Source organism: Triplophysa dalaica, chromosome 22 (genome assembly GCF_015846415.1).
Source record: "Triplophysa dalaica isolate WHDGS20190420 chromosome 22, ASM1584641v1, whole genome shotgun sequence".
Classification (NCBI taxonomy): domain Eukaryota; kingdom Metazoa; phylum Chordata; class Actinopteri; order Cypriniformes; family Nemacheilidae; genus Triplophysa; species Triplophysa dalaica.
In genome coordinates, this window is record NC_079563.1 from 14,230,197 (window position 1) to 14,247,465 (window position 17,269).

General features: G+C 35.7%; 2 protein-coding genes across 2 annotated transcripts; both read right to left on the bottom strand.

Annotated features, from left to right (window-relative positions):
- Window positions 1-408: 408 nt before the first annotated feature.
- dgat2 (diacylglycerol O-acyltransferase 2) lies at window positions 409-6,234 on the bottom strand. Its single transcript, XM_056737497.1, has 8 exons — window positions 5,877-6,234; window positions 5,032-5,160; window positions 4,668-4,775; window positions 4,237-4,307; window positions 3,846-4,050; window positions 3,231-3,405; window positions 2,691-2,893; window positions 409-2,079 (listed from the first exon to the last, which is right to left on the bottom strand). The coding sequence occupies exons 1-8, from the start codon at window positions 5,914-5,916 to the stop codon at window positions 1,925-1,927; spliced, it is 1,086 nt and encodes a 361-aa protein (XP_056593475.1). The 5' UTR covers window positions 5,917-6,234; the 3' UTR covers window positions 409-1,924.
- Window positions 6,235-8,955: 2,721 nt separating this feature from the next.
- Window positions 8,956-16,517, bottom strand: mogat2 (monoacylglycerol O-acyltransferase 2). Its single transcript, XM_056736981.1, has 6 exons — window positions 16,369-16,517; window positions 15,656-15,834; window positions 12,151-12,355; window positions 11,584-11,758; window positions 10,916-11,115; window positions 8,956-9,324 (listed from the first exon to the last, which is right to left on the bottom strand). The coding sequence occupies exons 1-6, from the start codon at window positions 16,460-16,462 to the stop codon at window positions 9,170-9,172; spliced, it is 1,008 nt and encodes a 335-aa protein (XP_056592959.1). The 5' UTR covers window positions 16,463-16,517; the 3' UTR covers window positions 8,956-9,169.
- Between the last annotated feature and the right edge of the window lie 752 nt (window positions 16,518-17,269).

Consider the following 17,269-nt stretch of genomic DNA (forward strand, 5'->3'; position numbering starts at 1 on the left):
ATATGGCACTGTGCCATACGATCTATAATGCATTTTGAAGACATCTTATACTTTAATTTAATTACAGTGAAGTCATATTTTATAGCAGAACAAATCATGATCCTTCTTTCTAAATACTGAATAAAAATGTCTTATTTTCTTATAAGTTTCATTTGTTCAGATGATATTTTTTTGTAAATGTTTATTGATTCATTTAGAGAAATACCATTCATTTTCTTGAGGCTTTACCTTTGGACTACCAATCTGGAACTGTTATGTAAATGTCTGACCCCAAAAAATCTTGGCTCAAAGTCAAGAATTAGACAATATTTGCTTGATGCCGTCAGTTTTGTTGTACAAAAAAGACAGCACAATGTACTGTTAAATAAATATTTATTCTATAAATATATAAAACTTAAATTTAAAGAATTAGGTTGAAAACATTTATTGAGAAATAAAAGGCACTGCAGCATGTTTTCAATATCCACAACACAAATGCACATCTTAAGCAATAAGTCACATTTCTGAAGCTTTTTTAGTTGCATGCAGTCATATATTATACATCAGGAAAGATCTGCAGTTTCCCTAAAGCATTGAAACACACTATCAGCATTGGTAACAATGCAGGATAAGTATGATGATCTTATTGCATGGCATACATGTTGGCACTTTTCACAATGAATTTTTTCTTAAGCAAAAAATCCTGGTTTTATTTGGCATACAAACATGTCTTAACCAGCAAAAGGACATCCCAGCATTATGAAATAAAATTATAAAACGTCAAGTTCAAAAACTTAGCCACCTCAAGATGACTGAACAATGACATCGTTTTGTGATGAGTTTGAGATTTGAAGGCTGTGATCTCAAAACCAGATAAAGCATGTGGAAGTTATACATTTAAAACCCATACTTCTCTGATAAATTATTGTCGGACAAGAAAATGGTGATATGGATTCATCATTAGTCTATAACAATTGACAATACTGTCACATATTTAGAAGTTTCTTCATTATCATCTTCTTCTACAGCTCTCTTTAACATCTCATTTTAACATTAAGCTCTACAAACTTGGTTGCCCTCTTGTCTTAAAGCGTTTGAAAAAACAAAGACATTATCATTCTATGAACCAAAGACCATCAGACCTTTAAAGAATTGTTTTCTTAAATCATAAAAATCCTTGCAGAACCATGTTTATTCCCGCTTATTGCAACGATTCAATTGCACTTTATTTGTTTCTACATAACTCAAGGCCAAAGGGCAAAATCTCTCTCCACTCTCTGGCTACATAACACCCTTGTGACTTGTTTGGTGAGGACAAAAACTCAATACAATCGCATTGGTTGTGCATAAAAAAGGTACAAATTTTTTTTTTTCTACTACACCAAGTAGAATTAAAAGTCATCTTTCCTGTGAATATATTATTATTTGTCTTCCATAGTTTTTAGATTATGCCATGCAGAGATGATATCTTTGACTGGACCAGGAACGCCACCTCGTGGCGATGAGCAGCAGTGACAAAGGCTAGATTCACTACATCCCATGTAGTACAGTACAATACAGTACCTTTAGAGGGATACATTAAAGTAAATCTTATGAACCACCGTCAGTCTAGTCAACTGAGATTATCAACTGAATTATCTGACACAACAACTCCCAACATTCCATCTCAATGGAAAACTTCCAGTTTGTAGAAGATAGCATAAAACCAAGGTTTGATTCCCACATAATGCACTTACAGATAAAATGTGAAAATGCAAATTTCTTTGGATTAAAGCATATGCCAAATGCATAAAGGGAAACTCTTGGATACATCTGACAACGTTGAGAAATTGTCTTCTCTATATACAAACAGCTTTTTCTGTAACTTTTCTTGAACGGGCACTTAGTTGGGTTCTTCCAGCTGCCACAGAAGTACTTCTGTTATAATGTTATTCCTCAACATCCTTCATTGAATTACCAGGGTGTCACTCTCACTGAGGCCAAAGCGAGTCTTGTGGTTGTCAAAGAGAGACCTGAGGGACCTGATGTACATGGCATGGTACATGTCAATCACATCCTGGCTTGGGTTGGCGATTTTTGGAACTGTTATGGGTTCACCAACTGTGTAAGAAAGATACATTCACAACAGAATGTTAAACACTTCTTAAAGACCATGTATACAAAACAAACATCTATATGTTAACCATTAAAATGTGCTGGATGTTCGAATATATTGATCGATGACTGAAAGGAAAGTTCACTCGACACAGAGACTGCCCTTGGACTATTATTAGATGGTTGTTTTTTGTAACCATCCTGTGTTTTCCCTATTTTGTGCCAATTTAAGCAACCTTATATGTAAATGACGGTAAATAAGTGGTATGAAGTTAAAGGGATAGTTCACCCAAAAATGAAAATAATTGTATAGTTTTATTCAGCCTAATGTCATTCCATATAGGAATTTCTTTCTTATGGAAAACAAAAGAACATAATTGATAATAAGAATGTTGGTGACCGAAAAACACTGGCCTACGTTGACTTCCATTGTGTGTACACAAGAACACTGGGACAATTCTCAAAATATCTTCTTTAGTGTTCTACAGATGAAATAGTCATATTCAGGTTTTCAAAGGTGAACAACCGATGAAAGATTTTTTATTTTTGGATAAAGTATCCCTTCAACACAACTGTTCAAAGGAAGTGTGTACCAGCACCACAAAATAACCTCTTACCAACAGTAGTAATAGGCTTGCTGTAGGGTAAAATGCCCCAGGATTCTGGAAAGAAGAGCCCGCAGCCATGAAACAGACAGGGGGCGAACCCTAAAATCTTCTGAAGCCTCTTCTGAGCTGCTCGCCCCCAGGAGCCATCTTGAAAAATCAGCTGTTTATACACCTCGTTCTCTCCGAATGAGTAGACTGGCACCAGGTCAGCGCTGGGACGACAACAGGATTCTCAGATTATTGCACTGACTCTCATTTTAAAATACAAAGCGAAACCATTGTTTTAAATTGACTTCGTTATAAAATCGGCGAAACTGGAAAGTCCGACTTTAGCAATTTGTTGTGCTTTTCTCAAAAGAGCTTATTCATATAAGCTTCTTTGAGATGTGAATAGATGTATTATTATGCATTGCTGTGTAATGATGTAGTTCCATTTACAATCTAAATATCAAAAATATTAGCCAACCCTTGTTCTCCACGTCTATTCATGTCCGATACTTCACTAAGGATCTCAGTTTTTTTTATGTGGAAATCAGTTTGTGTTCTCACCCTTGTTTGAGGGCCAGTTTCACGAATCCTTTGCGGTTTTTGAGAGTGACAGAGTTCATTCCTGGAGCACAGTCTAGAGATTCTGCAGCCCCACCGACCACGATGACCACAGCGTTGCCCGTACCGTTACTGGACAGCAGGTAGTCAATGGAGTTACGGTTTACTGGACAGATACCTGAGAAAGAGAAGGATCAAACATCTATTATCAATTGTCAAAATTATTCACATGCATACAGTACTGGACCCATTTTTAAAACCTATTGATCTTTGTTTTCTATTAGAGCGTGGAAAAATAGCCCATTAATCAGTGAGTACATAGGGCAGGTTTCGACAGTCGTTCTTCAAAAGTATTGACATCAGCACATGCAGGACTGCAACGAGATAAAGCTCAGAGGTCGTTGATAGTCTACTGGACTCTTATCTACACCATAAACAGGACAAGTGTGGTTCTCTTTCAATCGGGGAAAAATGAACTCAGCTTGCTGAAACATTGCTCAAGGTGCAGTCAATGAATACCGAAAGGTTTAATCCTTAGAATGTGTTTATACAAGCTTATTAACAGCTGTTTGAAACAAAATGTAGGGAAACATGTATAAACTATGTGCAATAACCCACCTCCACTCATCAGGTAATCCCTAAATAATGGCAAACGGAAGTTTCCAGCCAAGGTGGCCAAAGATGGCTTGATTCCCGGGAACTTTTTGGAGAATCCTGTAGACTCCGTGCTGAAGTTACAAAAAGCCCCAACGCAGAAGATGCCGTGGGGGTGGTACCCAAAGATGTAGTTTCGGCTGGGAAGCAGGTCGTGGGTCTTTATGAGCTGAAAATAAAACCAAACAGACAAAAATGCAGTTGAAGCTTTTTTCAATGAGAATTGTAATGATGGAACATATATCTTGGAAACTATGGAAACTAATAGCTAGATACGCTGTCTAGGTTAGAGATAGGGTTTACATGACTTATGGCAGTTCTACATGTATTTTTAATGTGAGGATGTAATACTCACTCTTATGGGAAAATAATCTCTGAAGTATTTCCACAAAGTCCAGTTTCTCATCCAGGTAGATCTACGGCCTCCTAAGATAAATAAAAAACGCCCCACTAAATGTTAAGTTTCTCAATGCAAACATATAAGAAAAGGCAGTTTTTTAAAAGAATCATAAAAGTTGAACTGTACTGCTTTAATCATTAATGTAAAGCTTTACATGAAACTTGTAGATTTTAGATTTTAGAGAGATATATAAAATGCAAGATCAGCCAAAAAATAAAATGAGAAAAAGTAATATTTATAGCCAAATATCCAAGCTGCATGTTTTTTTCCGATATATGTGAATAGTCTCCTTTGCTGTCATGTGGCTTTGGAACAACATAAATTTCTGATAAAGAAATCATTTACATAGATAATATCATTGTTGTTTATAAACATACTGAACCTGCCTTTTTTAGGGGTATTCCAGTCATATATGAGCCAGGCGGTGTATATGGCAGCAAGCATCCAGCAGTCAGTGCAAAACAGGTACACCAGCAACAAAGAGCAGACAATGCCTAGGACATAGTCAATATAATATATAATCAATATAAAAACAATATAATCAAAGATCTGCTTGTGGATTTATTGCAACAAATCTGTCAAGCAAGCCTAGACATTGAGCCAAATAATGTAATGGCACTGTATATGCATTGTTACTAAAAGAAAATGAGCCAACAATATTAAGGTTGACCTTCGTATGAAACACAAAGTGCCCAACATTGTAACTTCTCTAAACCTCTGACTTAAAATGAACTTAATTTTTCGTCTTACCCATTGCAAGAAATGTGGTGACAAAATGTAGGACAGAGACCAACTGCAGATACTTCACGATCTTGGATCGGGTCAGCCATGGGACTGAGGGCAGGTCATATAAGGCAGAAAGGATGCTAGACCCTGTGCCTGCATGGGTTTGAAGGGGAAATTGATTTAACCAGTTGCACAAATTAATAAAATAAAGCCTTTTAATGTTACTGGAACACATTTTCTGCGTCTGTAAAAATTCTGTGATATAACCCAAGACATGTTACCAAATATCAGACCTCTGGGTTTTTCCTCTCATGCATAAAACACAAGCAAAGTCCACACGCAGTCAACTGAGCACCATAAGATATATCAGCACTGAACCACACAAAGTACACAATCACTAAGATCAGATCACATGACAACATGGCCCCTTAATCCCATTTTAACAGACTAAAAATAAGCAAACAAATCAGACACACTGTTAAACATTCATGGTCGAGCAACACTAGAAACCTATCTCATTCACAACAGGGTGGAGATCTTAATAAAATCCCATTAGATGTTTAACCCCTCTTAAACATGGAGATTTTTTCTATTTTAAGGCTAAAGAGATAGCCTAATAGTAGCTAACTGTATATGGAGAGACAAAATTTGACTTGTGAAATTACAACAAAGTTAAATGTTATCATTTATAATGATTCATAATTTAGTATTGTTTTTATTGTACATTGCAAATAACATATTTCATGAATTAGATTTTAATAAGGTATGTAATTACAAATAAATGCAGATACAGTATATTAAATTAAAATAAGTCGTAATTATATTTACATTAAAAAAAAAACGTACAAAATATTGACATGTAGACTCACCCTTTTGGACACCGGAATATGCAGCTAGTATGGTCTTCATTCTTATTCGGGCTGATGAAATATAATAAATAAAACTGGTGGAGACGGAGATCTTCTACAGCATCCCTCCCGACACTGTCACTGTCAACCACGAACTCACGAGAGCGCGCCGCTCATTTAAGCGCTGCCGGAGGAGGAGCCAAGCAAGAGCTGTCAATCAAGCTGCCTTCGCCCCGATTCGTTTTATCGAACTACTTTTTTACTTTTTGTCACGTTTTTATTTGCAAAACGTTGCTTTGTTCTGACACAAGCTTAATACCGATTGAATATTAACGCAGGCTGCAGTTATCCGACTTGAATCCTGCCAGACTGATTTTTCCGACTGGTGTTGTTTTGATACTGACCAGTGGATTTAAAGGTTTTAAAGGTAAACTGGACGGGGTTGGACGTCCAGCCAATCAGGTGGAAGAACTTTTAGCACCTCCTCTAGACTTTATTCAACAACACTGATTGTCAATTTCCACTCTGTGTGAAAACAAAGCTCATTTATTTGAACTTTTTGAAGTTTTGAAGTATTAAATCAACCATATAGGATGCTTGGTCAAGACCATAATAGGCTTTTGTTTTAATAATAATAACCATGAAGATAAAACCCACTTCAAATAAGTCCATCATACCATAATTAAGGCTTCAAATGACTGTAAGAGATTCCTGCCATGGGACATTAGATGTTTGACAATATTCCAGTATTTCTTTTCCATAACCCCAAAGATAAAAAGTTGCTTCAGCCTTCACTGACCTTCACTGACCGGTTCCTCTTGCCAGCCTTGGACACTAGTCAAAGAGACGATACAGCTCTTATTACCGCCTGATCTAAAGGGGATTGCAGACAGACAGTTTATCTGTTTATGTTTAATATCTTTCTCAATGTATTCCTAGTTGTAATTTGTTGCTACTGTTTATAAACTGCGTCGAACATCAAGTAAAGAATCCAGGTTTTTTTCAACATTTATGATGTGTCAGTTTAGCAGGTATTTTGTGGTCATTATTAACATTTTAGCAAATTTAAATGTTCCACTTCAACGTTATCAACAATCATGATCATCTTCATACAGTTTATATCTTTTTTATGCAATAGAAAGCAAAATTATATTAATATTTATTATTTAATATAGATTACCTGTATTCTTGAAAACAGTGTCACAGTGGGTAAAATAAGTGGGTAGACTTAGTGCCAATCGGTAAACATTGATGAGGAAATAAATCCACAAACCATTGCATAAACTGTAACACTGTAATTTGTACAGTATCAGTATCAAAAGTCCATTTGGCTGAGATTTATCTTTGAATTTTGTTCTAGATTTGAGACACATTAATTTGTCTGAAATTATCGTTGTACAAATATTTCCAGATTGAATGAGTGCCTGTTTCCAGTACAATGTGACATAATTAGAAAATTCAAAAGGATTATACATTTTTTTATGGTATTATTTGTGTGATTTAATGTTGGTTGTTGATTTCTTCTTCTTTTCGCTTTGTTCCCTTTCATATAAAATGAAGTGGAACTGAAACGTGTAATATAATTTTCAATAAAATACTTGTTATTCACATTGCTTGTTTTCAACCCAATGCAGATAAGTGTTGAAAAAGACTGTACCAAGCATCTAGCCATCTTGTACTTTGCTCTTTTGTTCAGAAAAATTATAATAGACCAAAACGGTCTCAGGCATACCATGAGAGGATATTGATACGATATCTTTCCTTGTGTCAATCATAAGAAACTTTATTCAAAATAATTAGTTGAAGCTCTAACAATTTTTCTCTGCATACGAAGCACACCAGAAAGATCTATGAAATTTTAAAACAAAGCAATATTAATCTAATGCAACGCAATTTAGAGCTTGAATTTGTTAATATTGATATGAAGAGTTTGGTTAAAAAAATAATGATTGTCTCAAAAATCATGTATTTTATTATGTTATCATGTATTATTATGTTTTTTGTTATTATGGCTTACATTGAGATTAATTGGAATGCACAATAAAAAACATGTGTTAAAAAAAATGTATCTAGTTGTCTAATTTTGGAACCAAACTCTTCATATAATGACTATTAATTCTTAAGCTAAAAGCACTATGTTAAAACAAATGTGATGTTGCACAATTGTTTTTCTTGAAGACCAAAATAAGGATAAAAACAGGTTCAAAGTACACTCTTATAGAGCAAATTCCCCAGTGTCTTGCACGTTTTTAGACGTACATATCCACACCCTGGCACACATGCGTTCACACATCAAGTTGCATTCCAGGGACAATCTCCATTGTGTCCTTTCTGGTCTTCCTTCTGGCATTTAAGTAGCCCCACATGGCATGAGGGATGTGAATCAACACGGGTTCGAGCAGACAGCCCGGCTGCTGGTCCAGGAGCTAGAAATTTTTTGGTTGGCAAAACCCCCCTTACCTCCCCCTAAAACCCACCATTCACGATTCAGGCCCTGTTTTATGTCGTTCTATGACTAACTACATGGTCATATCAAAGCTGCACCTCTGACCCAATATTCCCATACATGTCATATTTGTACTATATTTGAACCTGTGGCATTAAGTCTCTCATCAACTCATAGCTCTCTTATGTCTTTGAAATGCTCAGAGAGTTCACTGGTGTGCACATCTTGGCACCCTGTGGCTATTGTCTGGGTGAGCATGATGGTTATGAAGAAATGTGTCCTCTATTCCATGACTCCTTTTCCAAAACAGCGTGCGTTGTGAAATGAGGCTTAACATTGCATAGTGCAAGCTCCGGGTTTAAATCGATCTTTATATCTGGAACTAAGTTACTCAAATTAACACCATCATATTAATGAGCTTTGTCTTACTATTTTGTAATGAGTAGTGCTTTTCACAACACGTTTTAAATGAAGCATTCAAGTTAAAAGAGCTGGAGATTTATTCATAAATTCCCACTTGAAACATTAGTATGTGTATAATGTAAATAAATGAACCGTTATGGCCATTTCAAAATGATCCAAATGATTCAAAAAAACAATTCGACTGTGTAGATAATACAGTAGATAACTTATACATTTGTTCACACTCTCATTTATTCCCTCTCCCTAAGAAACATTAGACATGGTTATAATATAGTATAGGTTAAGTAATAATTTTTTAGGCAGATCGATTACCATTACAATAGTTTTATTGCAATCTTGTTAAACTATGTTTACTTGCTACACCGTATAGTCCATTTTCATAAGGGGTTACACAAACACGCCCGCACACACACAAACACAAACGCACTGCAGTGATGCTGTCAGCTCATTGAAACATCAGGTGAGAGTCTTCAGGTACTCCATAATTTTGTTTGTGTTCCTCAAACAGTTGTGCGAGTTCATCCGTGTAGATCTGGTGAAGATTGTCCAGATCTTCTGCTGTGGGTTTCTCCTTTTTCTCTACCTTGATGGGCCGACCCACTTGAAAGCAGAAAAGGATGAAACACTTCAGATCATAACTGTCGAATATTGAGGCCTATACAGTCATTCAGTCTATTAAAATTTTGACATCAAATTTGAAAATAAAGCAATCTTTAAAAGCGAGTTTGTATATGTGGGCTTGTGATTGTTCCTGAAAGACCAACAAGCTGCATGATACTGAAATCAATAAACTAAACTTGTTCTGCATGGATGTGGTTGGAAAACACAGGCGCAAAAGTAAATAAAAGACCCCAGTGTATTCTGAAGTTCACCATGAAATTGTCTTTCTTAAATCAAGATTTGACACATTGAAAGTGTCCTAGTCGGTTCAGTCACATTGTGTCACAAAAGTGTTTTTTGGGGGAAAGAAAAATGATACGTATGCTGTCCTTAAGAAACCTTGGATGTCCAAAATCACTCTTTTTCAGGGAATGGAATAAATACTGTACTTTGTTAACGATTATGCACTGTGTCAAAGTTGACAAGCACTTTTAAATACTTTTTATTGGTTTGATTTTTGCAAAACCCAGTGACAAAGAGGGTGACTGATAGTATTGAATTATGAAAAAAAACAATTGGACTAAAGAAGGACATCAGCAATCATTTAATTTAAGCAGTGCTCGAATTGAAGGGGGGCTGGGGGGTTCCGGGAGACCCCATAAGGCAATAGGGACCCCCAAAGTCTATTTTTTGCTTCTTATCTTACTCAGATATTTGTATTTGAGTAAAAATTATGATGACAAATGTGATTAAATTCATGCAATGGATATGGTATAGTTTGTGAATTAATTATTTACAATAATTTATGTTAGGTTTGTTTATGGGCTAGTTGTCATCTCTCTTTCAATTTGAAACCCCACATCTAAAGACCGCTAAGCGCAGGACAGTGAAAGAAGCTTTTCTGTTCTGCTGTTTTGAAAAAATAGTATACTGTTATGAATATCGTTATCAAATATATTGTGTATTTTGTATAAATTGTATATCGCGAGACTAACCCCACTAAAAAAGAGTCTTATGAGGGGACCCCCCAAAAGACTTGGTTCAATTCGAGCACTGTTAGAAAGTGTACAGTATGCAAGAAAAATGTGTATTTTGTCAACCTTTAGAGGCATACTTGCATTTACTGTACATGACTTCATAGCTACTAGACCTGGACTTAAATTGTGTGCTTTCTAAAATTCTGAGGTCATTAACATTGCTATCTGAGTATTTGCCATCTTTGTATTTGTTTAGCTCCACCAAGCAACTCAGATATCTAGACATTGGCAGACCCTCCGAGGTCCAGCAATCAATCCACCTCACGTTTGCTGATATGAGCATCTGATATCATCAAATTTTGTATGGAAAAATCACGCTCAATTGATCCCATTTTGCTTTAGACCTGTTACGTTACACTTAAAGTGGTAAAAGATTAAGTCCATGTTTTGAAACATTACATTGTTTAAAAACAGTGGTGAAAGAGTAAAAGAGAAAACAGAGCATCATTTTGAACTCAGAAAAAAATACCATGTTAACACGTACTGTAATACAGCACTGATCTGCACTTAATCATGGATTCATTCTCCTAATATCTGAACAAAATTGCACCTACCAACAGTGTTGATGGGCTTTCTGTAGGGCATCAGGCCAAAGCTGTATTGAAAAACTCCACGTGCATGGAAGAGGGGCAGTGAAATACCCATGATGCTTTGCAGACGTTCTTGAATGTATCGCAACCAGGTTCCGCGAGTGTTCTCGACCTGATCGAAGACTTCATTCTCTCCAAAAGAATATGTAGGGACCAAATGGGCGCTGAAATGACAAAGATTTCAAAATCTAAAACTAATAAGGGGTATGAAGGTAGTATATTCTGTTACACATCATTCCTATTTTACTATTTTCGGTTGTCCATTAAATTGTAATATAGAAAACAAGTTATTGTTTACGGGTCTTGTACCTTAAAAATGCTTACATCACCTACATTTTCTTAAAATCTTTACACTGTCTGATTAGAACTGTTAGTTTCTTTTGAACAACCGTACGTGACAGTGTACAGTATACGTTTCCTCTCAGTTTCTCAATCACTTTTTTCAACTTTGGTCACAGAGTATTTCATCAAATCAGTGCTATTACTCGGAACTACTGCACGTTGCACAAGTCTGTATTTCAAAAATGATCCTTTTTGGCACATCAGAGCTATAAGGCACACAATAACTGGCATGATTACAGTATTGGTCTTTGATAACCTTTTATACTGTGAACCAGACAGATGCTGCTTACCCATGTTCCATTGCAAATTTAATGAAGCCCTTTTTGTTGGCGAGGTGAACAGTGTAGTCACCAGGACGGGCATCCAAAGCCTCAGGGGCACCGCCAACTGCAATGACTACAGCGTTCCCACCCTCCTTATGTTGGAGAAGATAGCTGGCACTCTCCTTGTCGGATGGAACAAGACCTGGCATAGACACAATTTACAACATTGGAACAGTTGCGCATTTCCCCTAAGAACAGCGAGTAATATTTAGATATGGTGTTGACAAAAAAGCATGTAAATGTGTTTAGAGGAGGTTATATCTATTAGTCAAAAATTATAACTCAAATTTTGTTACCCTACAATTTTTGTAAAATAAGTAGAAAGTTTCAGCTGTTGTGCATTTAAAAACAATCGCATTAAACACAAATAAAACAAACATGTAAAGTGTATTTACAAACGTACTATAGCAGTAAATGTTACTGATATGTTTATAACATATGACCAGGTGTTTCTATGATAAAGTGTGTGTCTTATCACATGTTGAAAAATAAAATATCAAAATGTACACTATTCAGTCATTAAAAGTTTTTGACCTGCACTCATAATGTAGTCCCTGAAAAAGGGGGATCTGAACCAAAGAGGCAGCATCAGAAGGTTGCTCTTGATCCCAGGGAAGAGTTGGCTGAATCCCGTGGCCTCCGTGCAGAAGTTTGTAAAAGCACCAGCCACAAGAATACCATGAGGATGGAAACCCAGAACATAGTTCTGCCTGGGGTCCAGATCAGCTGTCTTCACCAGCTATCAAACACACAGAAAGAGAAGACAACAGCTTAGTGGGATTGGTCAAAAAACATGTCTTCATTTGCTCGCCCTCACTTAACTAAAAATTTGATTTTTCTTTTGTCTTTAATTCAACATTTTTAATCAAATTACATTAAATATTATATTAAATGATCCACCTTCTGGTTCCTATTCACTTTCATGATAAGGAATTACCATTTTGGAGTTCTACAATTATGTAAACATTTGAGGTCAAACCTCTTTTGAATAATACATTACTGATGTATTCTTTAAAAGTGAATATGAACTTGTTTTCTTTGCCGAATTTGGGGTTTTTAAAAACACAGAGAATTTTCTGGGTTTTGGGGCTTTTTTGTCCAGTTTTCATTTTCTGCAAATAAATGCAAACAATATTTTAATTTGAAATTTGTGACAAATATTGTTATAATAAAACATAAATGATCATTTTACCTGAACACATACCTCTAAATAGTAAATTAAGAAAAAGTGAAAATGAATTAAAAAAAGGTCTTGAAATTTTTTCCACAGCTGTCTATATTATAAACAAAAGGTTATTTTTTTGTGATCAGTTAGAGTTGATCCTATAAATATCCTTACATTCGGGGCAGAGGTCATTGTTTGTTGATCATGTGTAGTTTACATGCAGTGCATGTTTTATCAATGATGCCCTTTCACACCCTACGAAGCAGATAACACCCAAGTGTTGATGTTAGTCACTTAACGTGGTTTCAATCAACAACACAGAAAACACAAATCAGCGTAAATCCAGATTACCTGTCACTCGGGTAATGCACATGTTTTTCTGACTTTTTCCATCTTTATTTCTGGACCATTATTTGCTCAAATCTGGGTATCTCAAAAGTTTCTCTGTTTGAATAGCAATAAGACGGAGGTAATGCTCAATGGATCACCCCATCAAATCAGTAAAACGGGGACATTAACTCTAAACCATGAAGGCTCTGTTCTAGAGTTTCAAACCAAATAAAAAAAACTAAGGTGTGATTTTTGACACAAATTTAACCTTCAATCCACATGTTCAGAATGAAATACAAATTGCTGAAAAGTTGTTTAACATGTTTGTTTTTTCTAGAATGACCCCTCTCCTGCTCGCTGTGATCTCTAAAATCACGTTAAGCAAACTACAGGCAGTACAAAACTCAGCGGATAGAATCCTGACAAGAACCAGGACATGTGAGCACATTACTCCAGTTCTAGACTCATTTCATTGGCTCCCGATTACATGCTAAAACTCTTAACTGTTTACACTCCTTGTCGTCGTTCTTCTGACACTGGTCTTAGTGGTTCCTGCTACACGGCTCTATGTGTGAACGTGCCTTTTCTTCTACACCAAGACTTTGGAATTCACTTTCCATCGATATCAGACAGCTTTAAACCCATTTTTTTAGATAAGCCTTTAGGTAATACCTTAGTGTTTTAATACGTTTTTTTTCCCTCTGTGTTTTATTTTTGTTTTTATTATTCACATTTTTCTACTCTTCACTTCTGTGAAGTTCTTTGAGATACATTAAATAATGCTTTTGCACTACATAAAATAAAGTTTATTATTATTATTATTATTATTATTATTGAAAGAGATTAATCTGATGATTACTACTGTACACTGGACCAGTGTCTAGACTAATAAAAGACCCCAATACTAAAAAAACACAAATTCTGAGACAAAAACACAAATTAATGGACCATCACAGAAGTATGTTATGAATTCCACATAATATCATTACATCAATAACACCACATCATAACTTATGGATATCCATGTGTTAAAACAATGAGTCAAGATCCTTGAGCTCTGCTTTTTTAAAAGGTTATTTAACTACTTGAACTACTTAAAACCCATCTCTTCTGTGAATACTTGACAGACAAATAAAAAAAACACTAACCCTCTATCCTTCTCTCAACAGGTATTTGTCTAGCTTTGGCTTAAACTAGTAACCTACCTATTGTAATATTGCTCATGTATGACATATCGCTTATTGCTCCCTGAACTCTCTGTAAGTCCCTTTGTATAAAGTGTCTGCTAAATCACTAAATGTAAATGTAAATTTAAATATGAGGGAAATTTGCACCAGTGGTTAGAGAAAGATTTCGGCTTAATCAATTATTTACTCTGAATACAAATGCTCTGTTTAACTACAGCAGTGGCTTTTTAATCTCAGTGACGCACGTAGTCATATGTTGTCTTCTGTTGGGTTTGAGAATGCTGAGACAAATCAAAATTGTATGGTGCGTTGGCAAATTGGGAATTTTCTCATGGGAAAAAGTCCAAATTTCATTTTTATGTGCAAGACCAAGTTCACATGATCAAATAAATACATTAAAACAGTCAGCGTTTTGTGCAAAACTCAATCACACTCATTTATTAACGAAAGCTGTATAGATGTTTTGATGGAGGGTAAGACCGTGACCTTGAGCTTTGATTGGAACAGGGGTCTATAGCCCCCGCATTGTTTACAGTAACTCATTCACTCTGAACAGTTAGGACATTCCCTCTGTTGTTCAAAAGATCTGTTATTAAAAGATAATATACAGATTAGATACATTACTGAACAAAGGGTTTTGCACCCAGGGATATAACATCTAACACAGTGATCAAATCAGGTTTTTTGTGATGTTGGTGATAAAAAAAAAAAAATCCCTTAAATCCAGCATTTGTGTTTATATATATATTGTTTGTTTCAGACAATCTCATCTATGGAGATGCAGAACCCAATTTGATATCATGTCTTAAATATTTCCACTTTTGATAAATAGTTTGGTTATAGACATGCTGGTAATGACTCTAACTATATGATTGTTGGGTGTGATTACATATTTTAGTCACTCATTTCCATATCTGAATAAAAACATGCAAGTCAAATATACACTAAGAGGGTCTCACATCAGTGAAATGTATATATTTGTATACAGTGAAATATCATATTTAAATAAGAAAGAAAGAAATGTTAACATATATTGTAAATACTTCTTAAGGGTCTTGAAAAAGAAAATAATGCATGTTGAGGGCTGCTTTCTTTTACAACTTTTTCATCAAGACGCTAGATGGCAGTGTTTGACTTCCTTTTATTTTAATGTTTTGTCTTCCTTTAGGATACATTCTGTATGGTTTGGCCTTAGCTTTTTCACCCCGATATGCTGAAGGTCATTTATGCACATAAACTTAAATCTAACTAAACAAAAATGGTGATGCCTGCTAATGCTGATCCCATTTAAAAACATATAGAAGCCAACAGGCGTGTTTTTTAATACACTATATACAGTACTTACAAACCCGCTCACCTTTATGGGGAAATAATCTCTCATGTACTCCCACACGCGCATTTTGCAGAGAAACGGGACCTTTCTACCGCCTCTTGAGGGCGTGTCCCAATCGATGAACCACCAGGTGGCGTAGAGCACACTGATGAGCCAAAACCGGGTGAAGAGCAAGAACAAGAACAAAACTATGCAGAGGGGTGCTAAGAAATAACACAAAGACAACACTTTAAACGCAATAAAATTCACTAACATAAACAATTTATGCATTTGGTAGATGCTTGAGTTACGTTAAACAAATTTGCCTTTTTTTGAGGGAGGGGCTTGATCCCTCGAGTTAGCCCCCTCCTCCAAAATAAAAGTAAATAAGAATGTGTGGAGAATGAATGGATTGTACAAGCTTAGCTTTTCTAGCACCCTGATCAATTAAATACGCTACAGAATGTCATTTTTGACCACTAAACTTTTGTCATTTACAAACTGTTAATGAAACTTTTGCTCGGTGTGAATTACAACAGTCATTGACCAATAATACGTCACCATACGATGTCCAATATCTTATCCTTATCTTATTTGGTATTCGCTTCATGCAAGACATTATTCTTAAATTGTGTGAAACATGACATTTTGAATGTAATTCATTTAAAAGTCATTGTACAAGACCATTCAGAAGCAGTTCAAGATAGCCTGGCAGAAGATCAAGATATTGAAAAGATACTGAAAGCACATGGACTCACCGAGGGCCAGGAAAGAGAAGACCCAGACTAGCACGGCAGCAGTCTGGAGCCTCCTAACCAGAGGCACATCGGGTGGAGCAAAATCAATCTTCATGGCTGAACCAGACCCAAGGAAGACGCCAAGAGCCGGTGAGAAGCCTAGAGATCAACGCTGCATAGGGATCTTTACTCTGGGGACAAAGTCTGGTCATTTAATTTATGTGATAGGTTTATTGTCTAAGAGTACACTGAGGAGACCTTTGACCCCAGAGGCAATGAGCTGTGGAAAATTAGGCCTTGCAAGAAGTACATAAAGGGTATTCCTTCATTAATTCTACTGTCAGGAACCCTTATACATAAGAGTCAGGCAAACTTATACATTACATCTGTGGAAGCAGTCAGTCCGTATTTTTAGTTGACTTGTATAAAATTGGTGATGTAAATCACATTTTAAGATTATTTGGAAATGTTTTGTTCATCATTTCAAAATGATTTTGAGTACCACAAAATCCCTCAATACACATGCTTTCTGTATGCAACCATCAGAATAATTCTCATAAAACAATGACTTTCTGAGTTCAAAAAGTCAAAAGATGTAATTCAGTTTTCACGCCTAAAATTTGATGATGAGTATTCCCAGGCATGATTACATTGTTACGAAAAATAATGGCCAGCTTGAATCTTGTTCTTTATTTAATCATTTTATTTTACTTATAATTTGCATAGAGTTTGATGTCATTGTTGGTGTAACACCAGTGATAACACCAGTGACAAATTTTCCAAAATGACTGCTAATTCACCTAAAAAAACACTAAAGTCTATACATTATACAGACAAACACGTTTTTTCTAATATATCTTTCAAGCTGACCCAAACCTAAGCAACACCTATGATGCTTTTAAAGAACCACGTCAAAGATCAA